Below are 26621 nucleotides of genomic sequence, written 5' to 3'. Positions count from 1 at the left end.
GTTTGTGTAGGAGGAACTCTCTGAGTTGGCTTCTTAAATACCTTTATGCTGTTTCACATCTGATACTCCTTGATGAAACATAGGAGCCTTGTCTTCTAACAGGCTTATTCAAAGTGATACAAGCTACAAAAGTGAGATCTTGGAAGAGTGTTGCTGTTTTCATAATGTAATAAAAATAGTGTCATGATAAATAATTAATAATAAATAGTGTATAATAAGCATGTCATAAAAACAAATTTTATATTTCCAAGATCACTGCTTTTATAATTTATCCTCAGGTAAAGGAGAAAATCCCTGGAAATATTCATTTTTAGGAGGGGGTTCAAGAGACTTGACATTTTAGTGAAAGGGGTTCACAGGTTGTTAAAGTTTGGGAACCACTGCATTAGGGCCTGCTCAGAGGAGATCACAGTCTAAGACAAGGTGGCTTCAGATCTGTGGTTGCTCAATGGCAGCTATCCCCACCCCAAGCGTTAAAGCTTTGGCATTCGCTTCCTCTTGTCTACCCGAATGGAGGCTGAGGCCTAGCCAACTGCTCCGCCTTCATCCGAGAGCCTCTTTCTACTCTGCTGCGGTCCAGCACAGGAACTGCCTGCTGCTTCCCCCAAGCTTGACTAGAGATGGCCGCGATGGAGAGCCTGTGTTGTGTGCACCCACGTACGTAAACATGACAGACACATGATGGCTGAAGTGGGATGACATTCCTCTTTCATGACCAAAGGGGGACTTCAAAAGCCAAAGCCAGTGGGGACTAGAAAGAGGTTTTTTTTGCTCTCCCCTAGCTTTTCTCTTGATCTCAGTGCATGGGAGCTCATAAGAAAAACTACAGAACTACTTCCCATGGGTTCTTATCTCAGCCTCACAAATTCACTACCCTCAGAACATCAGGGCACAGAACTTGCACCAATAGGCACAGGTACAGGCCCCCCTTAGCTGAGCTAAAGGAGAATCCCCATCATATGCATACACTATAAGGCATATGACACACAGCTTAGGTGCTCTGATCCCAAGCAGTATGTACAGTGTCCTGGATTCAGTTAGCACACACATCCACTGGAAGGGGGTGGAAAGGAGGTATTCCCAATCTGCAGATGGAATATTTGCAAATAAATCCTCTCTGGGAAAGGAGAAAGGAAGGTAGGAGAGGGACAAATTTCTGCTGAGCAGGTTTCGCACAAACACCAGGTATGAAGCAGATTTATTAGGATCAGACAGAAAGCATTTTTCACACTGAAAAACAAAAGGCTTCATAGTATCAAAGTAGCAGCAGGATATTGTTATTTATTATGTGCATTTCGGGTAGGGCCTGGGAGCTTCCAAAATGAATCAGGGCTTCTTAGTGCCAGGTGTTGTACAAACACAGAGATGGTCCCTGCCCCCAAGAACTTACAAGTTATATAGGACAAGAAACAGCAGGTGGATGGAACAAACTATGGACAAAGGAAATGAGATGCTGAGTTTGCATGGGCCAAATAAAGGAGAGAAGTATCAGGAGCCCTTCCTAGCCATTGTAACAGGGGTCAGGCAATGGCCAGTTTGGGTAACATCAATGGGCAGGCTGAGATTGGGAAAGTGGGGTATGGACACACAGTCATCCTCTGGAGTTGTCACTGGGTACTGAACACCTGACCTCTAGTGCTAAAGAGTGTCTACTGCTTGAGCTAAAGGAGTAACCCTGCTAGCTGTAATAGGCTCTTATCCCTAGTGGTGCAGCCGCTAACTCACACTGATCACTGTCACCACTGAATTAAACAGAGAACAAATGATTACTCTCCCAGACTGGTTATCTAGATGTAAAAACCTCTCTTCCCCATTTAATCCTTTCACTGCCTTTAGGACAGGCCTGGGTCCCCAGCAGTATTATCCTGTGCACCATCAGAGCCCGCCAGATCCAGCTGGGGTGAGCCCCTGCTGTCCTGTTCAGCAGTAAAGTGGTTAAAGCAAGCACATACTCAGCTTGTGTTTTTCTTAATAGAGTCAGGTGTGGGTGGGGTTCTTAGCAGCCCTTGGGGGAGCAGGATGAGGGAGCCATTCCTGGTGGGGATGCTGGGGCAGGATTCACAGAAGGGAAATGTTGCTGGCCAGGAAGGATGGGGGTTAAGCAGCCCCCCCGGATCCTCTAACGGGCCGACTTGATGACTTTGTTCATCCACGGCAGGTATCTGGAGATCTTGGTATAAACCGTTGGGGTCTTGCCGCATTCCTTGCTGCCGAAGGAGACCACGCCTTCAGCCACACCGTCGCAAACCAGCGGCCCGCCCGAGTCGCCCTGCAGACGTGACACATGAGAGCCAGGCCGCATGTTAACAGCATAGGAACCACGGAAGCCTGATCTCTCTCCTGTCTCAGGGCAACTACCTAAGGTACTTCTATGGCCCCATTGTCACAGTATCTGAGCACCTCTGACTCAGATCTCTGACTCAACCCTCTCTGCCCCTCTGCAAGGTAGGGCAGTGCTATTGTCCCCAGGTTACAGAGGAGGAACTGAGGCCCCGAGAGAGCAAGGCCCAGATCGTCAAAGGCAGTTAGGCACCTAAATCCTCTGGGAGTCAGGTGTCTAAACCCCTTTGATCTGCACCTAAGTGACTTGACCATGGGCATACAGGAAGCCTGCAAAGGAGAAGTTCCAAGCTAGCACCCTAACCTCTAGGTCCCCCACTTCTCGCTGCATCACCCCTTGAACTCAGTGGGCCTACCTGCATCTCACGCAGTCACTTTCACCAGGGCAAAGAGGAGGTGAAAGGCTGACAAATCAGACTAGCAGCGTTTTACGCTCGCTGAAGGAAGCCTGCAGTCCAATGAGCCTGACAGCCGAATCTGGATCTTAATGACGAATGTGGGAATTACCACACTGGATCAGACCAGAGCTCTAGGATCTGTCCTCCTACAGTGCCAGCTGTTTATAGGTTTAAGAAGCTGTGAAAACCCCAGGAGTAGGCTGTTATGAGATAATGGGTCCCCAGGCAGCCTTTCTTCCTGACCTCTTATAGTTTGCAGTTGGATCATGCCCTGAAACATGCAAATTTATATCCCTTCACCCCTGACCCCAAATCCATATTATCATAACGCCAGATATTCCTATTATCCACAGAAATGTCCAGTTCCTTTATGAAACCTGCTATGCTCTTGAGGCTATCCTGTGGCAATGAGTTCCACAGGCAGATCAACCTGCTGTCTGCCTGTAGCCCAGCCTGGTCTGGTCTAAAACACTCAGGAAATGGACTGCTGATTGCATTACAGTAAGGGGCCAATCAGTTACCTGGGAAGAAATTCCTCAGGGTTTCTGGGATAACTGTGTCTCTGGTAACTGTGTCTCTGGAGCCTGTCTGCTACTCATCAGGCCTCTCCTCAGTGAGCAAGAGAAAAGAAGGTACCTGGCAGGCATTGTGCTCCTTGTTCCCAGCACAGATCATATTCCTGGTGATTTTCCGCTTGTGGACTGATGCGCAAGAGTCCCTAGGAACCAGGGTGACGTTCACCTCCCGCAGATTCGTGCTGCGCTTCCCGCCATCCCTGGTGTGTCCCCAGCCCGCAGTGCTGCAGGCAGCCGTGCTGGGGATCTCCCTGTCCTGCTGTGGGAGTTTCACTGGTTGGACTTCTTTATTGTAGGGAACAGGGTTGTTCAGCTGCAGACAGTGAGAGAAAGAAATTAACAGAGCACACGTCCTCATTCAGTTGCTTAGCACAGGACCTAATGCCCTTTTTGTTTGTCAGTCAACGCTCAAGGGATAGAAGGGCTTAGGATGACCAGATATCCCGATTTTATAGGGACAGTCCCGATTTTTGGGTCTTTTTCCTATATCGGCTCCTATTTACCCCCCACCCCCATCCCGATTTTTCACATTTGCTGTCCGGTCACCCTAGAAGGGCTCTGGGAAGCATCTTAGCCTGTCTGCTAAAGGGCCTGTGATGGCCTAACATTTTGGGTTTGGTGGACAGACCATAGACTCAGATTTCAGTGCAGTTTGGGCCTTTGGCTGTAAATACACATTTCAGCCACCACTGCTTTAAATACACAGTGGCTGCCTTTGGTGGAGCCCTGTGCCCTCTAGAGGGAATGTCAGACATTTTTATCCGTTAGAAAATAGAGCCAAGATTTTAAAAACCTTGGGAGTCCAAATCCCTCTATTTCAGAGAATAAATAAGAGAACTGGACACCCAGCAGCACCCAGGGACTTCAGTGCGTTTGAGAATCAGGCCAGGTGCCTAAACATGGATTTAATTTCAGCCTCTATTTCCTCTCCCACCTTTTGCGTGTTTAGACTGTGTGGGCTTCCAGCAGGGTCTGTCTCTTAATCTCTGTCTGTTCAGAGCCTAGCACAGCGGCTCTCAGTTCAGATCCCAAGGTACTGATGTAACACAATCTAAAACATAATCTCCCATTTTTTTAAAACTTCGGTCCCACCTGGCAGTAAGAACCATGAAACCAAAAGCTTTTGTAGCCTGGATTGTCAGCGAATCTGGTTTTTTTTATGATGTATTTGTGTGTTTCTTAGCTTGAAATTATATCCCCTCCCTTTCGTAGGTAGCCTATCAAATGCAGCTTGGGAAGCAGAGTTGCAAAGCGATATGTGACAAAGAGCATGCTGTCAGTGACACCAGAACACCCTGAGACTGAAAAGGTACATGCAAGTGGGACATATACAGCAGGGCAGATGTTGAGCCCCCTTGTCCTCATTCCCAGCGTCAGAAATACCATGTCTGCAAAGAACTGATTAAATGATTTGCACGAGCCACTTTGAACAAGGGTGACGTTCACCTCCCACAGACTTGGGAGGGCAGTCAAATGACCTAGAGACCATGGTCCTGGTTCGTCCTTGGCTTGCAACTCACTCAGTCATTTACACCAGTGCAAAGAGCTATGATTCGGTAGCACTTTGCGTGGGTGCTGATGCATGCAGCAGGTGCAGGGCAGTGGAGAATCCAGCCCTGGAGATGTTAAGTAGCCAGGCAAATTGTCCCATTGAGCAATTCCAGGGGAGCAAATTATCCCATTGGGCAATTCCAGTCTCTCAGGTCATCATTTTTGCTACATGCTCCTCTGTCCATGGAGTGTAAACTCGTCAGCCCTGGAATATTAGCCATTGCCAAAGAACTAGGATATCCCAGCAGCAGGAGAAGCCTGGCTTCAAATAAACCTCAATTACTATCACACAGGCTTTTCTTTCTTTCTTTCTTTCTTTCTGTCAACCTGGTGATGTGGATTTGGAGTGATCCCTACACTCCCCAGCTTTCAGCCCTTGTGTTTAACTGTGATGATGACCCCAGGCTCCCTGGAATCGGGTGAGAACTGGGAGGAGGCACTTACTTGGACCAGCATAATGTCATTTTCCCAGGTGGTCGGGTTGTAATGAGGGTGTGGGCGAAACTGTGCGATGTCCCATACGTGGTTGGATGAGTCGCTCAGCAGCTCAACCCCCAGCACAATCAGGACTCGAAAGTTTCTGTGAAAAGCAACATTCCCGTGAACAGAGAGCCATCAGTGGCAACCCAGAACCCTGTGCACTGTCCTTGAGCCAGGCAGCATGGTTCTGTGGCTAAAGCAGAGGGGCCCTGAAACAGAACACCAGGGTTCTCAGCCTATCTGCTACTGGCCAGCTGGGTGAGCCCTTCAGTAAGTCACTTTTCCTCCCTGTGCCTTAGTTTCCTCATTTGAGAAGCTATGACTGAATAGTGCAGTGTAAGAGCATGGGGAGAGAGACGCCTGCTAGACAGCTAAGAATCCTGGATGTGCAGTGTGTGGAGGAAGAGGGGACACACTGGGGCTAGTTCTTCCTTTATATGCAGCCCATGGTGCAGGGTGAGTTTACGCCTACAGTGCCCAAGGAGCCTATTTCCCAAGAACCTTCAGCTGAACAATCAAGGCACCCACCTGGCACTCCTGCAATGGGCTGCGGTCATCACCCACTCTGGCTGGATCAGGAACCCATCACACAGGATTTCCTTATAATCGTTTTCCAGGATGGCCATGTAGGGCCTGGAGTGATTCACCACTTTGCGTCCCCCGAGGATCAGAGCATCCTGCTTGCCTGTGAAGGGGAGAAAACAGAGTTTGTCTGCTGTCACCTGGCAGAGCGGAGAGAGAGCGGATGTCAGGATTCTCACTGTCCACTGATCTGAACATCTCCACGCTGCTTCGGGACAGCGGCTGGGCCAGCCGAGTGGCGAGAAGGTCAAGTTCAACCCCAGCAAAGTGGCGCAACCCAGGGCAAAATTTGACCTGCATGTAAAATCGTGAGGGTGTCTGCCATTCCGGCCAGCCATGTGGACCTGGCTAAGGAGAGTCCAGCTTTCACCAGGGTCTAGAAACCAAAGCCGTGGAGATGGGTGGGGTGAGAGATAGAGACCTGCGCCCAACAGCTAAGGAGTCGAATGCAGGGAAACCTGGAGGGAGTAGAAGATTGTGCCCCCAGTGTCGCAGGGAGCATACACATCTCTACCGCTGTGCGTGGCCCCTGTGATCTCCTCTAAGGGCAGAAGACATGATGTCGGAAACAGCTCCCCCGCATACACCCACTGCCTCTCGGCCATAGCCCATGTTAAAAGAGTGGCTGGATCAGGCTTTCAGCACCTGGTTTGGATCTCACTGCAGCAGTCACCAAAGCCTGTGCAGTGCCAGGTGAGGGAGTGAGCTGTGCGGGGTTGCGTTGACACAACTCCATGACTAGTGCAGATCCCGACGGAGAAACAAGAGCGGGCCCAGGTGTGCGATTCACTTACCTGCATGGCTGGAACACACCAGCAGCAGCCCCAGCAGGACAATGCAGGATCCCTCCATCTCCTGTGTCCTCGAAGCGTGACTGGGCTGAAATAACAACGCGGCCGGGCTCTTATGCCTTTGAAGGGAGCAGCAAATTGCTTGGATCAGCATGAAGGTGCTTTCACTGCAAAACGGAAACCACAGAGCCACAGAGAGTAGAACCGTGCACAGAGGAGATGCAAGAGAAGGCGGGATGAGGCCAAGTCTAACAGCAGAGTCCGTGCTCCATCGTGCTCATCGCCTGTCCCCGCTTCAAGGACTTGGGAAAACAGAGCCCCCATGGTGCATTCCCCTTGGGAATGAGTTTGCAGGGTCTCAGCTCACTTCCTTATGTACAAGTAAAGCCAGGGCAGATGCCAGGGCCTGATCATCTTCCTGCATGTTTGGGCAGGAAGGGGAGCAGAGGTGGAGAGCAGGACGTCTGTTGTGTAGTGTGGAATTGGGTGGTCTCCCTTTAAGTAATTTGTGAGCCCTCGAGTGGTGCTCACTGGGTTCTAGGTTTTAGAATCCAGCCAGAGCAACAGTATGTGTGTGCATGTAACAAGGCCCTATATGTTGGGTGTTGTTAGTAACATGGTTATTTGGCTAGTGTGCCAGTTGTTTCTTTGTGCTATTACTGTTGTGTAAAGAGCAAAGTACACAACTGCCTGTGTTGAGAGGGTGTCATGCAACATCCAATAAGCAGCCTTGATCCCTGGTGAGCCGGAGGCCCCCAAGCACCAGGCTTCTGTTGACTCCAGAACCCTGATGGCTGCTCACCTGCGGCGCGCTCTGCACCTCCGCTGGGACTGAGCAGGCTGCATCGGGAATGCACGGCAGTCGGGCTTTGCCCTGGAGGTGGCTGGGACGGGCAGCTGGTGAAATGGAGGTTTGTTTATGTACCTGTCCAGCTCCAAGTTCAGAGCCACCAGACCCCCTGGATGCCCCCCACATCTCTTGGTGTGTAACTCAGACATGGATCTGCCTTGGTCTGGGGAAGCAAAGTTTGGGAGATGTTTGCTGTTTCTTTAAGTCCATCCAGCATCCATCTTAGTTCCTCTCCTTGCCATCTCCAGAGGCACCACGGCCCCCAGGGAGAACCCACAACTGGGCACGACTGTTTTCCAATGAACCTGGCAGAGCCTGTGGCTGGGTTTTTATTTTGCTCTGTTGAACTTTGCCATCAGTTTGAAAGTTTCCCCCTCCCTGGCAGATACTATAAACCTGCAAGGCTCAGCTGGGATTCCCACCCCGCTCCCATGCAAAACCACCACAGACCCCCAGTCCACCAGGTTCTCTTTTCTTTGAATGGCTCCTGGCACTAGAACTGGCATAATGAGGCTGTGACACTTACGGCCACAAGATACTGACGAGGTCAAGAGCGAGGGGCTGTAAACCCCCCTGCTTCAAGAGGTAAACCAACCTCTAACCCAGGGGTCGGCAGCCTTTCACAAGTGGGGTGCCAAGTCGTCATGTATTCACTTTAATTTAAGGTTTCGCGTGCCAGTGATGTATTTTAATGTTTTTTAGAGGGTCTCCCTATAAGTCTCTATATTATATAACTAAACTATTGTCGTATGTAAAGTAAACAAGGTTTTCAAAATGTTTAAGAAGCGTCATTTAAAAATTAAATCAAAATGCTGATCTTACGCTGCCGGTCCGCTCAGCCCGCTGCCGGCCTGGGGTTCCATTCACCTAGGCCAGCAGTGGGCTGAGCGGGGCTGGTGGCCGGGACCCCAGACCAGCAGTGGGTTGAGTGGCTCAGCCCGCTGCCGGTCTGGGGTTCTACCTGCTGACTCCTGCCAGACGGGGTCCCAGCTGCTGGCCCCTCTCAGCCCGCTGCCGGTCTGGGATCCCGGCCCTGCCCACATAGAGTGGGTACCTACCTTCTCCTTGGTTCTAGCCATTCTCTTCGTCTCTCTCCGCACTGAGCCGAGGGTGGGAGTGCACGGAGTACAGGGTTGGGGGTGAAGGAGCAGGCTGGGGGTTGGGGTGCAGGGTATGGCCAGGAGCTAGAATGAGGGAGGGGGCTCAGGGTTGGGGCAGGAGGTTTGGGTGTGGAGTGCTTACCTGGGCAGCTCCCATTTGGTGCAAGGGGAGCAGGTGGGAATGTGGGGGGTGCAAAAGTCAGGGCATGGGGGGTGTAAGAGTCAGGGCAGGGGGTTGCGGGTGTGTGAGGAGGGTACAGGAGTCAGGGCAGAGGGCTGGGGGCATGTGAAGGGGGTGCAGGAGTCAGGGCATGGGGTTTGGGGGGGGCTAGGTATGTGTGGGGGGTGCTGGAGTCAAGGCGGGTGTGGTGGGGGGTGCAGGGGTCAAGACAGAAGGTTGGGAGTGTGTGGGGGGGGTGCAGGGGTCAGGGCAGAGGGCTGGGGGTGTGGGCTGGGGTCATGGGGGTGATCCCAGACCCCTGCCCAGAGCGGCTCAAGGCAGGTGGCTGGAGGGGATATGCTCTGATTCCACCCGCTCCTCCCCTCCCTCGCAAGGGCCATCAGCTGATGGGGGCAGGAAGGGAGGGGAGGAGGGGCAGGACCCCAGCAGGCTGGAAGAGGTGGGGGAGGGGGAGAGGAGGAGGGGCAGGAACCCAGCACGCTGGGGGAAGAGGCAGGGGAGGGGGGACCTTGCCTGCCCTGCAGCAGCAGCCGGCAGGACCAAGCTTCTTCACCCTGCCCCCGCAGTGGGGGGGGGGAGGGGGCGGAGAAGAGTGGGCCGGGGCAGGCAGGATTTTTAATGGCAGGCTGCTGCCTGCCGGGGTCCCGGTCTGGGTTTGGCAGCGGGCTGAGCAGGGCTGGTGGCTGGGACCTGGCAGGCAACAGCGTGCCATTAAAAATCGGCTCACGTGCCGTCTTTGGCACACGTGCCATAGGTTGCCGACCCCTGCTCTATACGATGGCAATTAGAAAAGATGGCTCCATAACTTCCTACTGTATAGATCTTACAACTTCCTCTGAAGCAACCAGTGCTGGCCACTGGTCAGAAATAGGATGTTCTGATCCAATCTGGTGATTCCCATCTGTATCAATAAGCGGGGAAACTTGCAGCCTTCCCTTCAGACAAGGAGACTTCCCATGAGCATTGAAGCCAAATTCATCCCTGGTGTAGCTGCTGCCTGGAAGTCAATGAAGCTACACTAGGGATCTGCCTCCCAGTGGATGGGTTGGGGCAGGTGAGCATGGCTGAGAGCTGCAGGGAGTGCCATGAGGACATGGGAAGGGTCTCTCCACCAGCCAGAAGGCAAGGCCCGCAGCCAGGGACAGCACTAGAAAGCTTTGGAGGAGCCCCTGCCTTGGAAGGGAATTAGGAGGCCTGCAGGAGGGATGGCTCCTGAAGGAAGTAGCCTGGGCAGGCTGGCATTGAAAGGAATTGGGACTCGTGCTTGCTCAGGAGTCCAGTGAGAGGGAGGAGGAAGCGGTACCCTCCCCTACCCCATCTCCTCTTGCCCTGTGCAAATGAATCCGTGAGGCCAAGGACTGGACTGGAAGGGGAACGGCAGCTTGGTGAGGGAGGCGTGTTGCTTGGCCCCAAGTGACCAGCATGAGGTTGCTGGACGTCTGCCTTGTTTGGTTGGCCTTTTGTTTAGCCCTCACTATCCAACAGTGTGTAGGGAGGTTCGGGGGGGGGGGGGAGAGAGGGAAGGGATTCTGGTTTGCCCAGAGGGGCTAAATCACAGAGCAGCATGAGAATCTCACATCCAAAAGCAGGAGAGTGAAGTGCCACCAGAACATGAGACAGTGAGTTAACCATGTGGGGACATTGAGGAAGGGCCAGGTCTGATGTGGGATGAGGAAAGATCCTGTTACACTCTCCTCTTCCCTTGAATCCCCCCAGTTCAACCCCCAGTGTGTCACATCTGTGCAACCCTGACGACTCTGGTGACCCGCAGTTATAATCAGTTCCTTTTATTGCAATATTTGTGCTCACTATTAACAGCCACAGTGGTTCAGGTTTGCTCCGGATCTGGCTTGCGCTAAGGAGGACAGAGTTGACAAGATGCCACCTGAAATCCAGCCTTGAGCCCATCCTGTAGGGTGACCCACCTCTTCCCCTTCCTATCCCCTTGCAAACCGCCCCTTTGGCAGGCCAGACAGGAGAGCTGGGCCAGGTGGTTTCCAGGAGCAGCCGTTGTGCTGGTAGAAGGAGTCAGTCCTCCCCTCTCCGGGATGCTGCTTGCAGGGGAGTGCTGCACTGAGCTTATGTGATTGCGAGGAGAGCTGAAAGCAGGTGGGGGAGGCAGCCATATAAGCTCCCGCTGTCCGGTTATATTGACGTTTGCAGTGTCCGAGTGCTCTCTGCCATGCTAGCAGCTAGCTCTGCCCTGGGGAAATAGCGTGGAGTCTGCTGTGTGCCCCTGCGGGGGCCAGGCAGCCGGTTCCTTCCAATCCAGGGCTGACCCGTCCGCCTTCAGTTTGTTGAAGCCATGACTCTCTCGATCCAGTCGATGTAGGGTGGGATCCGGGTGTAGATTCCGGGCTTCTTGTAGTTCCCACAGACCCGAGAGCCAGCAGCCACCACCCCTTCGGCAATCCCATTGCAAACGAGCGGCCCGCCGGAATCCCCCTGGAGAACCAAGTCACAGGATCAGCCTCAGGGTGGAGGTCAGTTTGCCACGTGCCCCAGGTGTCACTGGACCTGTTCCGCCCCCTTCTGGGCCGGCTCAGCAGCCAATGGCTAGCGCTGGGAGCCAGGCTGTCTGCCAGCCTTCCTCTCCCATCAGCCCCACGCTGGGCGTGGCTGCCCATCACCACCCTTCCCAGAAGGGCGTCTGTTACATACACCTCCCCACCTTGCCTAAGATGGGGGGAGGGGGGAGAAGCTTACCCTGTGTCTCCCCATTATTTGCATTGCAGCAGCACCCAGAGGCTCCGGCTGAGATCAAGGCCCTATCGTGCCAGGTGTTGCACAGACCCGTAACATGACAGACCCTGCCCCAAGGAACCTACAGGCTAAATAGACAAGGGACAGGAGGGGAAATGGAGACACAGAAGAGCAGAGTGGTCGGCCCAGGCACACATGGCAGAGACAGGAATAGATCCCGAAAAGAGATGGGACATTTATAGGGATGTCAGGAATATTCCAATTTAATAAGTCATTAATTATGATGAACCTCAGGCTTCAGGGCTTGAACTAATCCCTACCTATTAGATCAGGCTGAGACTGAATGTGGGGAGGGGGAACAGATTGTCCCACATCTGCCTACAGTGGAGTTCTTGCACATTCCCCCGAAGCAACTGGTTCTGGGCTGGCCCCTGTTATCCCCTGGGCTAGATGGACCTGGCAAGTCCTTTGTACCGAACTAGCTTTTTTGGTTCCCAATTCCATTCCCTATCCACTAGGCGGTGTGGTCTCTTGAGCCGTAACACAGTGCTTGGATCTAGCCCCTGTTAGTACCTCCCCACCCTTCCACCCCTCGCTGAATGGCTCCATTCATTTTGAACAGAAAACAAGTTACATGGAGTTAAAAAAATAACCAAACACCCCGCTCCAAGGTAGCAAGAGATGTATAACTTGCATGGCAGCTGCCTGCCGGGTAGCTTCCTGGAAGATAAGCTAGAAGTTTTATTAAGCACCTCTGCATGTTTGCTCACATGCTGATAATTATCTTGCATTCAGCTTTGCAAAGTGTTCATGGGCGGGGAGGGCAGCTAGGTCAAAATGCTACAGACTTGTGCTGCCACTCCCACCTGTGGCAAGTGGGTGTCTAATGCTCTGGAGTGAGGGCGGGCACATTCGACTCCCCCCTTGCACAGGTGGAATGGGCGAGGTGGGGCAGGACCTGATTCTAAGGGTTTGGCTACATGTGAAAATTAATCCAGGGTGTGAGTTTAAAGCAGATTAACTCCATGGGTGGATGCGCTTATTCTGGAATGAGAGTGCCTCGTGCAGAATCACCTTAATTCACTGGTGCATTAGTTTAATCCACTGGATTAAACTAATTCAGAATAAGGGCACGGCTACCCTTGCAGATGTAGAGCGCTTTGAGTTTGTATTTTCCACTGCATGCATCCGATGAAGTGAGCTGTAGCTCACGAAAGCTTATGCTCAAATAAATTGGTTAGTCTCTAAGGTGCCACAAGTCCTCCTGTTCTTTTTGAGTTAAACCAGCCTTCGGAGAGCGCAGTGGGGAAAGCGCTGCAGTCTGTCCACACTGACCGCTGCAAGTGCACTGGCTTGGCCATATTTGTGGCACTTGCAGCAGCATTGGGAGCAGTGCATTATGGGCAGCCATCCCAGCATGCAAGTGACTGCAACGTGCTTTTCAAATGGGGGAGGGTGGAGCATGACAGGGAGTGTGTTGTGTGTATGTGAGGGGAGAGAGAGTGGGTTTTTGGGTGGCTGAGAGCATGTCAGCATACTGTTTTGCAAGTTCAGACAGCAGCAGACCCCCCTCCCACCCCTCTCCCTCACACACACACACACACACACACACACACACAGCATTCCACACTAGTGGTTGCTTTGTCTCAGAGCAGATAATCAGCCGGCTGTCAGAAACGGAGCTTTCAAAGGGCATATCTGCATTCCTGCAGAGATTCAAAAACAATGACAAGAGTGGCCACTTGTCTTAAGGGGATTATGGGATGTTTCCAGTGGCTGATCAGAGCGCAGTAATGCAACACCTCGTTCACACTGGCTCCGCGGCACTCCAGCGGGGGCACAGCAAACGTTATTCTACTCGCCGAGGTGGAGTCAGAGCGCTCTACATGCCTTGCCAGTGTTGACGGGTAGTGAGCTAGTGAGCCCAGGGCTCCTTTATTGCGCTGTAACTCGCAAGTATAGCCAAGCCCTAAGAGTGTCCACACATGGAGTTATCAAAAATAGTTTACTCTGTAATAGCTCCTCGTGTGGACAAGCCCTAAAAGCAGGGGGAAAGGATCCAGGTTTTTAGTTATTTCCCTTATTTGTGTATCCAAGTGAGGCCGTTTGGTGAAGTGGCTTCAGATATAAGAGCCAGGAGATCTAGGGAGAAATCCTGGTCCCATTTACTTCAGTGGTGATCCAGCCACTGATTTGCAGTGTGACCAGTGGTAAGTATCTGTGCCTCAGGTTCCTCATCTGTAAAATGGGGCTAATAAGAGTGACCCACCTCCGGGGAGCATTTTGAGATCTATGGGATTGTACATCTGCTCCATACAAACTAGGACTTTGCTTCCTCTCTCTTTCCAACAGCAAGGGAGTGACATTCAGGGCCTGATTCTGCTCTCTCACACAGGTGCAAATCAGGCCTGACTCCAGCGTAAGAGGAGAATGAGACCCCAGAGCTCTGCAGGGAGACAGCAAAGGACCCAGGACTCCAGAAGTTACATGCTTCTGTATTTACCCCAGAGGGCAGGAGGACAGGTAGGCTACCAGAATAATCACACACACACTCCTGCACAGATACCCACGCATACATACACCTGTTCTCACCGATACACCCAAGTGCATAGACACAGCTCTGACCCCCCGCCCCTCCCGGCAAGAGGGCTGAGCCGAGGGATTTCCCCCAGAGATAGATACCGGGCAGGTGTCCTTCTTCCTGGAGTCGGTGCACATCATCTTCTCCGTGATGGTGTTGTCGTGGTGGATCCTTAGGTTGCATTTCTCCCGGCTGATCACCGGACGCTCCACCTGCCGCAATTTGTCAGGCAGCTTCCCGCTGTGGCTCATTTCACCCCAGCCGGCCACTTCGCACATGGTGTCAGCTGGGACATCCCTGTCTTGCCTCTGGAAGGGCAGGATCTTCACATGCTCGTTGAGGAGCGCTTTCTCCTCTAGCTGATTTGGGAGGCAAAGAGGCAAGGGTCAGTCGGGGTGAGAGAGACAGACTCTGTATGTGTAACGCTGCCCCTGGCTGGGCTCTCTGCGGGGATAAAACCTGGGACCTCTGGATCTTCCAGCAGGAGCCTCTCTACAGCTTGAGCTAAAAGGACCAGGAAGGGACTCACACCTGTACGGGGTGTGGCCACTAGAGGGGGACAGAGCTGCGCTACATTAGCACAGGTTACGGGGCGATCACCTGGGAAATACCTCAACTAGGGGTGACGGGACACAGGCGCCGACTTTCATTTTTCCAGGTGGGTGCTTCACCCCCGCTCTGCCCCAAGGCCACGCCCCCACTCCATCCTCACCCGAGGCCCCACCCTTGCTCTGCCTCTTCCTGCCCCCCTCCATCCCCTTCCCCCAGCACCTTGGCGGGTGGCTAGTGGGTGCTGAGCACCCACTATTTACCCCGCCGTGGGGGCTCCAGCCCCAGAGCACCCACGGAGTCGGTGCCAATGTGACTGGAGTCCCTGCTGCAGCCGTGTGATCGCAGATGCTTTGTGGGGAGGGTTCTCCCTCCACTGGTGGGGAGAATGGGCCCTATCTTTGCCGGTGCCTTGGGCTTCATCCTCCTCTCCCTTGCCATGGGGTGAATCGGGGTGACCCCAGCCAGGGCTGTCTGTGGGGTATCAAGCCTGTTGGATCTCAGCCCAGTCAAGCAAGACTCAGCTGTGAAATCAACAGGAGTTCGGTGCCTTTGAGGAGCTGGGCCTGGCCCGAAGCCCACAGGAGTCAGTAGGAGTTTGTTCCCCGCATTGACTCCAGTGGGGTCTGGGAGGCGCCGTGCCTGCAGCAGGGGATGGTGCCGGTGTGGGTCATGCGCACCTGGAGGAGAAGGAGGTCGTCGTCGTAGGTGTCCGTGCTGCTGCCGGGGTGGCCGATCTCCGCACGCACCCCATAAAGGCGCTTGTGCGGTTCTGGCTGCGAGAGAGAGTGGGCTCCCAGGAGGACCTGGAACGGCTTGCCGTGCCTGCAGTCGAGATGGAGACGGTAGCAGGAGGTGCTCTGCTCACCCACAGCACTGAGCTGCAAGACCTTTCCGCTCCCTCCCGGCTGTACAGTTCACCCCGATGGAGAGCGATCGCCAGTAGTCAACCTCTGCCTTTCCCCAGCCATGGAGAGTCAGCCCAGACTACCCTGCCTGTGGGCCCAGCCCCAGCTAGGAAGGAACATGTGCTCCTTGGGTGACAGGGGAATCCAGCCTTGGTGCTTGTTGGGCCCTGGGCTTTCCCTTCATAGTGATCCTCAGACGATCCTAACCCGGGGCTGGAGCCATTGAAATCAACGACAAACCTCCACTGACTGCGATGGGAGTAAGATCTGGGCCGTGCTCATCACTCCAGAGACTCCTGGATCCCCTGAAATAACTACTGGGGTCTGTGGTAGAACCAGCTGGCCCCAGCCTCCATGCCCTGCTCTTCTCCCGCCCCGCGCTCCCGCCCCATCAGATGCGAAGGCCGGTACTCACTTGTCTTCCAGGCAGTGAGCTGCACTCAGCACCCACTGCTCGGCGATCAGGAACCCGCCACACACATGCTTCCCATCCACCTGCAGGGAAGCCATGTAGGGTTTCAGGTGGGGAGGAGCTTCGTAGCCCCCTAGAATACGGCCCCTGGGGCTACCCACTGATGGGAGGAGAAATAGAACATTAGCCACTGAACCTGCTCAGCCCAGCCTTCCTTTCCTGTGGAGCGTCTCCCTGAGTGTTAACGGGAGCTGGGTGAGCACATCCAGAGCAGGGCATCTAGCTAAAGGACGTATCGAGCCCTCATCCCCAAGGGGGTCTGAGCACCTTCTCTTCTGATGGACGAGAAACAAGAATTCTGTTTCGTGGACGGTTTGTGTTCTCCAGCGAGATCTTTAGAGGCCCACCTCAGAGCAGCCAGCTGGTTGGGGCGCTCCCCTGGGGTGGGAGAGAGACAGATTTGAGACCCTCCTCTGCCTGATTCAGTTCCAAGGGCGCGTTTGCCTTCAAACACAAGGAGGGGGAACTGCAGGGCAGACAGGCTGGACCTTCAGCAAGCGGTCAGATGTAACGCATCTGTATCGTCACATACGAGTCTCTCTTGCAACGGGCTGAAGTCGGTCCATGATGAGTCAACTGGTTTCTATCACCTGCCCCCTGGCTTCAGACTGCCTGTGCAAATAATTTTGCCTGGCCTCACAGTGCAGCCAGTTGGATTGTGTCTGCAGAGCTCTGCTGGCTGGTTGGACAATCATCGATTTTTTTTTCCTGGACCTTTGAAAATCTCTCTTCCCTTCAGCAACTTGAAGAAGAAGAAACTAAAAAGAAAGCCCCACGTACAAATCATAAGATGCTTCCAGGTGTTTCAGATGAAGATTTTTCCGAATGTTCTGCAGCAGTGGATCGACTGCATGCTTGGGAGAACAGCAGGAGGCCTTAGTCAATATTCACCAATGGCCAGTACCTGCAGTTGCAAAGAATCTGCCAATGGAAAGATCCGCACTTGATTCTAGTACATGATCCCAACTCAGCGACCTAGAAGAATCTGAATAGTGCCCCCCAGTCCGCCGCATCTCAGTCCTTGGTATGGAGGAAACCTCAGCTGTAGATCCATCCGGCAACAGTCACCATGGTATCCTAATCCAAGGGGAGGCCATGTTGACTAGTGGCTAGCACAATGGGCTGGGACTCAGGAGATGCAAGTTCTGCCACTGATCTGCTGGGTGACCATGGATAAGTCACTTCCCTTCTCTGTGCCTCGCTTTCCCCCTATGTAAAATGGACCCTTCCTTTGGAAAGTGCTTTGAGATCCACAGGTGAAAAGCACTTGGGATTATTATTATTAGCATTATCCTACTTATACCCCAAGATGCTTTTTGGTTTCCAGGAAATCAGGTTCTATTGCAGCAAAAAAAACAGGGCAAGCGAGTTGATTCCACACCCAAACTTTTCTGTTATCAGCTCCACCACCCTCCTCTCTCCCCAGATGGGCAGGGTATTTAACCCTCCTTCCCCCACCCACTCACAGTTTTGCCCCAGCAGAAATAAGTTTTGTTCTAAGCCTCCCTCAGTTTACCCTCATTGTCTCAAACTGCCTCCCCTCTCCACCCTCTGCTCAGTGCAGGACTCCCTGGCTGGGTATCTCTGGCCTGTGCTGTACAGGAGGTCAGATGATTTCTTTTGGCCTAAAAAACTAGCTGCAGCTGGCGCCCTCTGGGAGTTGTGTCCTGAGAAGCCACCCTAGTTTATGGGTTTAGGCGTTTGGGAGATAGAGACTGATGAAGCTGCATTGTCTATAAGTATGAGACAGGGTTCTAATCCAGCTTCTGACCCAGATTCGCTGTGTGAGCTAGGCCAAAGCAGTCCACCTCTCTATGCCTCAGTTTCCCTGTCATGATGCGGGTCGTGAAGTGGAATTGTGTATAGATAAGATTAGATAGAGGGTTAGTAAAGTGCTTTGAGATCCTCAGCTGGAAGGGGCTAGAGAAAGCGGTGAAATGTACTAGGTTCCCCTAGGCCTGCTGCTGAGGCTATAAAGTTAAAGCCCATGTATGTGGCAAGGAAGCACAGATATCTAACTGCTTCACTTATTGTGTCAATTCTTAGCTAGGCATGCCCTGCAGTATCCACCTCACATGCAGTCCCAGTCTCTGCCATGCACGGATGAGTCAGAAAAGAGAACAGGGAGTATGGGCAGGATCAGAGAACGGATGTACTCACCACACACCGAGATGCCCAGCAAAACAACCAGAGCTAGGAAGGGCGAAAGGTAACCCATGCTGGCTACAGAGACGCAGGCCGATCTGTCTCTAATTCAGGGGATGTGTCTTGTCCAGATAGAGGCAGCTCTGCTAGGAGTGAGAGCAGAGACCTCCTTTTTATAACAGAGCTTTGGGGGTGGGGGATGAAGGGGAAAAAAGGAGATTTCCAGGAAAGAGAGAGCTGGGAGGAAATATGCAACAGCTGTTGAGCTCTCAGCCTGGAATGGCCTTTTGGTTGTAGCAGTGCCAGGGGCTAGGGAGAATCTCATGATTTCTCAACACAAACAGCCCAGGGAGGACGCAGCCCATCCCAGCTGCTGAACCTGGCATCCCTGGAAGGGGATTTCTGCATTGTTTGTTTGCTCTTCAAACCCGAAAGGGCAAGCACAGTTCATTCCCCAACTGCTCATGTTTGAAGAACAAACAATGCAAAAATCCCCTTCCCTGCCCTCCCTGTTTCTGCAAAACTGAATGGGCCATTGAGTGAACTTCCTCCTTAGCAAAGCTCCCTCCAGGATAAGCCAAGTCACTGGAGGAACTGCTGCAACCTGATTCCTCTCTCTGCCACCTGTGCTGGGGAGGAAGCCAGGACTTTGGTCTCCAGGGCTGCAAGCCAGCACCTGTTTTTGCCCCTGTTAAATTCAGTGGTGGGGTTATTGCACCCCTCTGATAGCTCTAGACATGGGGCAAGGCCGGGAGACAGAACTTTAGCCAAGGGAAGGGGGTTTAGGGGAGGCATTGTCTGAGATCTCAGGGAAGCTGCCCTGTGGCTAGTAGGGTAAGTGGCCAAGTGACACTGGTAAATAATCTGGAATGTAACTGGCCAGAAAGAAAGGTAAAGATCTGGTGTGAGTGAAAGGGAGAAAGTGTGTGTGTGTTCAGAATGTTTGTAAGAATACAGACATTGACATCGTGTTTTGGAGAATGTCACGATTTAGGGCCAGGTTCCCAAAGGGGTTTAGGCCTAAAATGAAGCTAGGTGCCCGGGCCTGCATTCTCACAGGTGTTTGGGCCCCTAGCACCCATTTATTTCAATGGAAATTAGGCACCTAAATACCTTTGACAATCTGGGCTCTAGTAACTTCCAATGGGAGTTAGGCACCTGCCCCGCTGTAAACCCCACTAGGCACCTATCTGCATCTTTAGGCTTAAATACCTTGGTAAATCTGGCCTTTACGTGTCCCTCATGGTCGCCTCCATCAGTATTCCCCAGAGCCGAGTCCGTGCGTGAGTGGGACCCAAACTCTCATGACTTGGGGTACTCAGCTCTAAAATTAAAATCTGAAGATAAAACTGCCCTTGGAGCAATAGATTTAGAAGCAAACGGAGCAATTTAAAGGGTCCCGGCCCAAGGGCAGTGGGTGCTGTCAACAGAGAGGCATCAGCGGCTGCTGTAATGGGGCCTCAGTTTCCTAGGGAGCTGGACTGCAGCACCCGAAAGGACCTTGGACCAGATGATTTTTATCACAAGGCAAGTGACCCCTGCAGTACTGGCATGTCTCGCTGTAGAAGGATGGCCAGCGGAGAGGAATCTGATGTGTCTGGCAGAGATAATAAAGAATGAAATATCCTGCGAGGGAAATGCAGAGGTGCTAAGCCAGAGAGTGGAAGGCCAAGCCCCTGCCTGCTGGAGTGATCAGCGGAATGAGTCAGTGTTTGCCACGCAGACCGCAGAGGGGTGTGGTGCAGCCTCCCATGTGAGCTCGTCCAAGTTCGGGATCCAGCACTCCTTACTCAAGAGGCCTCCTCTGGTGCAAACCGCAGCCCCTCTGCAGCTGCATGGGTCCGAGAGTTCAGATGAAGTGGAACCACAAGGACCCAAGTCAGCCAAGAAGAGCGAAGTGGCTTAGAGCTGGTCAGTCCACCCCAGGGGGTAGGGGGCTTGTCTGGGACTGGAGAGACCCAGGGGCAAGTCCCGTCTCTGTCCTCAGACTTCCTAGGTGACCTTGGGCAAGTCACTTAGTCTTTCTGTGCCACAGTTCCCCAAATATAAACGATGGGAGGCTAGCCCTGCTCTACCACACAGGGATGTTGTGAGGGCCGGAGAAATACTCCAGAGCCCGGGATCTCACAACCTTTTTCTTTCTGAGCTTCCCCCCCCCCCCCGGCTATAAAAACTCCACTGCCCCCCTGTGCCACAATAGCTGGTTTTCTGCATATAAAAGCCAGGGCCAGTGTTAGGGGGTAGCAAGCAGGGCCACTGCCTGGTGCCCATGCCAAACCTCCCCCACACGAAGCTACACTGCTCAGACTTTGGCTTCAGCCCCGGGTGGTGGGGCTCAGGGCCCTGGGCTTCAGCCCCATGCAGTGGGGCTTCAGCTTTCTACCCTGGGCCCCAGCAAGTCTAAAGCTGGCCCTGCGTGGCGGCCCCCCTTGAAACCTGCTCGCGGCCCCCCAGGAGGCCCTGCCCGCACCCCTGGTTGAGAACCACTGCTCTTGAGAGAGGGGAAAGGGAGGGATCCTAGTGGTTTTATATCATGCCCATGACCATAGTATCGGAGCGCCTTCCAGTGGTGCAGTAAGCACTGTGACGAACGCCTGTCACCTGGTGTGTGTTCTCCTCTCTCAGGCCAGTTGCTGTGCGGTGCCAAGGACCGTGATGATTTCGGGGGGGCCTACGTTTATCACAGGGCAGGGATCCGTGGTACATGGCAAGCCCATGAGATCCACCAGAAGCATGGAAGAGAGCGTGCGGAGGGGCAGAGAGCGTGGTAAAGAAATGAGCTGGGTTAGGGGAATCTTATTCTCCTGCCATTCTCATCTGTACCACTAGGTGGGGCTAACACCTCGGTTCCCATGCCAGGCTTGATTCATAGCATATCAGGGTTGGAAGGGACCTCAGGAGGTCATCTAGTCCAACCCCCTGCTCAAAGCAGGGCCAATCCCCAATTTTTGCCCCACATCCCTAAATGGCTCCCTCAAGACTTGAACTCGCAACCCTGGGTTTAGCAGGCCAATGCTCAAACCACTCAGCTATCCTTCCCCCCAAAACTAGGTTTGACTAATGCTTCAGAAGGGGCGCAGAGTCACTCCCCAAAGAGGGGACACATTCCGCGCATCCCTGCTGTGTTTTCATCCCCTTTATCCTGGGGGAGGGACGGCTGGCGACTTGGCCGTAATTCTGAAATTCCGGGGGTTGCGCCAGAATCCTGTCAAAGAGGCCAACAGCCCCACATTTTAGACTTTGCCTGGATGAGCTTGGAGAGAGAGAGAAACCACCAGCCCGGTGGTTTCAGTGACAAGAAAATTAATTCAAACACAATCCAGTAGAAACAACTGTTTGTAAACGAACAGGAAGAGCTTGCAACCCAAATATTGGAGCTGGGTCGGCTTCCGTCTCAGCCTGGCCTCACCTGAGAGCAGACCAGTGAAACCTGCTTCACACTTGGATGTAAGACGCTTTCGTTACTATATTATATTTCTAGAGTACCTTTCATGTAAGGATTTCAAAGTACTCTGCAGAGGAGGGTGAGTGTTATTACCTTCTTTATAGGGAGGGAAACTGAGGCAGGGAGAGGTGAATGAAGTACCTTGCCCAACATCACACAGCAAGTGAAAGGCAGAGACAGGAAGAGAAGAGAACCCAGGCGTCCTGACTTGCAGTCCAGCACCTTATCTTCCCGTCCATCTGCCTTTTATGAAGAGTTTGGCAGATGTTTGTAAGCGGTCCACCTCCTTGGTATCTAGATACAGTACCAGAAGTGGTTCTGATCTCGGATCAATTTTAGACAACCTCCCCCTAGCCTGTTTAAATAAGACATCAGAGCCTTTATAGTGAGGTCAGGAGCTCCTGAACAGCCAATTTAAGCCAAGGACAGACATTGTTCCTCTTATGAGACTGTTTCAAGCCCTGGAGACAAACGTGTGGCCAAACCTGAGCCTGCGGCTCTCACTAGCACTTCACCCAGTGAGAGCCCTTTGTAGATTTCATGGGGGTAATTTAGTGCACGTTTTTGACATAGGGATTCATTAGGAAATGTATCACATTTCCTCTCCTTCCACAGCTGCCACCCGCGTTGGCCTTCTCGTTCAAATAAAGTGCACGTGGGAAGGTGAGGGGGATGTACGGTAAGTTTCACGCCCAGAGACTGAGGATGAAAGAGAGCTATGGGACTTTAATAAAAGCCTCCCACCGGCTCTGATGTGTATCTGTGTGAGAGAGAGATTCCCAGAATTGGGCTGTTCAACGAGGAAGGATGGAGTTGTTCTATTTTTCCCCAAGGGTGAATATAAAGGGAACCTGGCCCTTTGCTCATTGATGGTTGTGTAATACAGGAGGAAATCTGGTGAAGTCAGTTTCAGTGCGAGTTTAGGATCACGCCTGCTCTGTGCACTGAAGTTCCTATAAAGGTTATGAGCCAGATCCTGATAGTATAAAGTAGCTGTGAAGCTATGGGATCTGGCCTCCTGAGGATTCCCCCTCGCCATGACGGTCCTTCTGGGGTGCAGAGCCCCCATGCATTATTCTCCCTTGCTGCTCCTCCTTCGCACCCCCCCCCAGCATAGGGGGAGTTCCCAGGAGACAAGGGGCATGGCTGGGGCAATCCCTATGCTGCCAAAACAGCCCCTTGAGATCATGAGTGTAAATTGGAGCAGCTCTGAACTTGCTTTAATATATGCTGGCAATTAGACAGGCCCCAAATCAGGGAGCTCAAAGCTGGCTTAAAGCCACCTTTACCCATTCGCCTTTGGGTTGTGTACAGCTCAGCCTGGCCAAAAGACTGGGGGTGGGAGAGAGACTGTGGCTCGGATTAGCTTTGAGGATTTAGGCCTGTCTGTTTGCTATCCCGCGATAAAGCTGAGGGTGGAGTGCTGGGTTTGTTCCTTACATAAGCGGAGGTGACAGCAGTATTCTTTAGAAACCTTCCCTATATACAGAAAGCCTCTCTGGTTTGCCTGGTTTACCTGGGTGAGTATTGTGCTAATTTCCCTAGGGTGGAGGCTGTGATGCCAATGCTGGATCAAGGGAAAGAGCTTAATAATAATAATAAAAAGAAAAGGAGTACTTGTGGCACCTTAGAGACTAACCAGTTTATTTGAGCATCAGCTTTCGTGAGCTACAGCTCACTTCATCGGATGCATACTGTGGAAAACACAGAAGATGTTCTTATACATACAAACCATGAAAAAATGGGTGTTTACCACTACAAAAGGTTTTCTCTCCCCCCACCCCACTCTCCTGCTGGTAATAGCTTATCTAAAGTGATCACTCTCCTTACAATGTGTATGATAATCAAGGAGGGCCATTTCCAGCACAAATCCAGGGTTTAACAATAACGTCTGAGGAATGGGGGGGTGGGGGTGATGTCAAGAATTATAACATTCATAAACCAGTCGGAGAACACTTCAATCTCTCTGGTCACGCGATTACAGACATGAAAGTTGCAATATTACAACAGAAAAACTTCAAAACCAGACTCCAGCGAGAGACTGTTGAATTGGAATTTATTTGCAAATTGGATACAATTAACTTAGGCTTGAATAAAGACTGGGAGTGGCTAAGTCATTATGCAAGGTAACCTATTTCCTCTTGTTTTTTCCTACCTACACCGCCCCCCACCCCCCATTCCTCAGACATTCTTGTTAAACCCTGGATTTGTGCTGGAAATGGCCCACCTTGATTATCATACACATTGTAAGGAGAGTGATCACTTTAGATAAGCTATTACCAACAGGAGAGTGGGTTTGTGGGGGGTGGGGGGGGGGAGAAAACCTGGATTTGTGCTGGAAATGGCCCAACTTGATTATCATACACATTGTAAGGAGAGTGATCACTTTAGATAAGCTATTACCAGCAGGAGAGTGGGGTGGGGGGAGAGAAAACCTTTTGTAGTGGTAAACACCCATTTTTTCATGGTTTGTATGTATAAGAACATCTTCTGTATTTTCCACAGTATGCATCCGATGAAGTGAGCTGTAGTTCACAAAAGATTATGCTCAGATAAATTGGTTAGTCTCTAAGGTGCCACAAGTACTCCTTTTCTTTTTGCGAATACAGACTAACACGGCTGTTACTCTGAAACCTATAATAATAATAGTAATTAATCCTAGCTCTTCTCATCTGAAGATCTCAAAGCACTTTACAAAGAAGGCCAGTATCATTATCCCCATTTTACATATGGGGAAACTGAGGCACAGAGCAGGGCAGTCATTTGCCCAAGAGCCAGGAACAGAACCAGGTCCCCTGAGTCCCAGTCCAGCCTGTTTGTTTAACTTGGCTCCCAAGTGACTAAGTCTGAAACATTTGATGAGAAGCGTGATCTTTCCTACTGAACTAGCTCACACATTGTCTAGCAGCAAATGTAGTTCTGTGTCTGTACAGCACCTAGCACAATGGGGCCATGGTCCACGACTGGGGCTCACAGGTTCTTTGGGAAGCCACAGAATAACAATAATATATCCAATATATTGATATATTACAATCAATATTACATTATATATATAATATATTACAACAATAATAGATCAGGACTCCTCTCCCCTCCCGCTCACTCCCCATGTAACAAACTAAATTCTAGTTTTACAACATATGAAATCCAGATGGTGCCAGGTCAGGCTCCAACCCACTGCAAGCCTGTAGCTTGGCCCAGCCCACCAATGTTCTGATTACAGAGCACGTCACATCCCACTCTGTCAGTTACAGAAACAACAGGCTTAGCTTTGGCAAAGGTTCTTATTGCATCACTCAAGTCAGCTGCTCACACTTAAAAGTTGCTCAACAATCAGAGAGGGGGCAAAGGGATAGAAGGGGGGTGCTCCGCATGGGGAGCTACTGAGACATGGTGAGGAGCAGGGAGCTGTCTTCAGGCGGAAAAGGGATTGAGGGGTGGAGGCCAGCAGCTTGCGGGTCCCTTGCCAGCCGCCAGGGGTAGCTGTTCCAGGATCTGGCCTGACCACCCCAGTTCCTACCTGCTGCCCAGCCTAATCCTGGGTGTCGCAGCGGTCAATCCCGCCCCTCTACGTCCCACTTTCATCTCCACCCCTCGCCCAGTGCATGCGCCCAGTTTACAGGGCACACTGGTTCTCAGCAAGGGCAGTGGAACAAGGCACAGAGGCAGAACCATAGATCAACTCCTACAGTATTTCCATGGCTGGGCACTTGGCTCCCCCCCCCACCCCCAGATTTCCATTGCCCCTATTAACCATTATTCTGTCCAGAGAAGCTCTCCTGGTGGCATCTTCACTAAACATGACAGCTGTCCAAGGGTGGCTGGACACATAGGATGCTTCTCTAGTCTGGCTTGATTTGGTGTCCCCCCCATCCCATGCTTGGGTCTCAGATACTGGCTGCATGTCTTTCCCCCTCTAGATTCAGTTCTTGGACTCCACAGGAACTGTTAGAAATCCTCAGATGCCATAAATAACTCCCCTATGGTACAAACATTCCTGTCTCTGAGCTAGGATTAATTCTGCTGCTCACTAAAGTACTGAATTGTCAGTCCTCAACTCATGCTGAACAAAATCTGAGAAGAACCGTTAGCTGCTAGCATTGGCTTTCTCCCTGAATATTCTTTGATATTTATAGTCTGGTTGCTAGATTTCCACCCGTTGTTGTCATGTTCACACTTCTATCTCCTGCTCCCTTCTTGCACTGTTCACCGCTCAGACACGCCTGAGACTGTGTGTGTGTGAAAGGAGAGAGAGTGTGTACATGACAGAGAAGTGTGACGCAAAATACCAGCATGTGGGCCAAATTCAGCCTGAGAATAACTCTAGTGACGTTCTGGAGTTACACCCAGGATTGTTATGCCCCGTGTGCATACAGAAGCATTCAGGTTGCGTGCAAGCCATGTGGGCGTTTGTGCAGAGCATACGGATGTGCGTGCTTAGTGCATGATGCATTTATGTGCAGGAAGGCCATGGTTACAGGATGGGGAGGCAAAGAAACTGTACCCCCAGAGTGCAGGCAGTGGGGGGCCTTCATGGGCAGCTTAGGGGAACACCCAGAGCTGATGACTGTGAGGATCGAGTGCCGTTCTCCACAGGAGGGACTGCACATGACAGGGCCTGGATCTCCTTTCATTCTCAGCAGTGTAAAGCAGGAGTGAGTCCCTTTAACCTGATGGAGTTTGGCCAGCATAAAGGAGAAGCAGTCCCAGGACTGGGGACACCAGGACTGAAAAACTGGGAGCCCAAATTCTCTTCTCTCCCTTAGTCACTCAGGGCCCGGAATATCCAGGGGACCTGCAGCTGCATCCCCAGCCATGAGGCTATCGGGGGAGATATCTGCAGTAGTGGAGGGGAGAACCGGCACAGGTGGAGAAATGGTTGGGGTCACCTCTTACTTCCCACGGAGCTCACCCAAGTGGAGTGGGACTGGAGCATCCTCTGAGGTTCCTGGTTCTTTTTGTGGTGCTCT

General features: G+C 52.1%; 3 protein-coding genes across 4 annotated transcripts in view; 1 reads left to right on the top strand and 2 right to left on the bottom strand.

Moving 5' to 3' along the window:
• Window positions 1-1168: 1168 nt before the first annotated feature.
• On the bottom strand, window positions 1169-6874 carry LOC144280120 (mast cell protease 1A-like). The gene is made up of 5 exons (XM_077841896.1): window positions 6721-6874; window positions 5873-6029; window positions 5309-5444; window positions 3375-3626; window positions 1169-2269 (listed from the first exon to the last, which is right to left on the bottom strand). Exons 1-5 carry the CDS (start codon window positions 6869-6871, stop codon window positions 2120-2122), a joined length of 846 nt encoding a protein of 281 aa, XP_077698022.1. The 5' UTR covers window positions 6872-6874; the 3' UTR covers window positions 1169-2119.
• The window catches only part of PLPPR3 (phospholipid phosphatase related 3), a 38391-nt gene continuing 14035 nt past the window's right edge, over window positions 2266-26621 (top strand). Inside the window, exons 1-3 of one of the 2 annotated variants that reach the window (XM_077841894.1) lie at window positions 2266-2363; window positions 4526-4622; window positions 13947-14074. The gene's annotated coding sequence lies outside the window, so the exon portion shown is untranslated. The remainder of the gene's footprint in view (window positions 2364-4525; window positions 4623-13946; window positions 14075-26621) is intronic. The other variant, XM_077841895.1, reaches the window with a different exon arrangement.
• LOC144280121 (complement factor D-like) lies at window positions 11138-18327 on the bottom strand. Its single transcript, XM_077841897.1, has 5 exons — window positions 18222-18327; window positions 16005-16161; window positions 15362-15506; window positions 14234-14491; window positions 11138-11293 (listed from the first exon to the last, which is right to left on the bottom strand). Exons 1-5 carry the CDS (start codon window positions 18277-18279, stop codon window positions 11138-11140), a joined length of 774 nt encoding a protein of 257 aa, XP_077698023.1. The 5' UTR covers window positions 18280-18327.

Source organism: Eretmochelys imbricata, chromosome 25, assembly GCF_965152235.1.
Source record: "Eretmochelys imbricata isolate rEreImb1 chromosome 25, rEreImb1.hap1, whole genome shotgun sequence".
Taxonomy (NCBI): Eukaryota; Metazoa; Chordata; order Testudines; family Cheloniidae; genus Eretmochelys; species Eretmochelys imbricata.
Note: the sequence above shows the minus strand (reverse complement) of the source record. Positions and strands in the feature narration are given on the sequence as shown.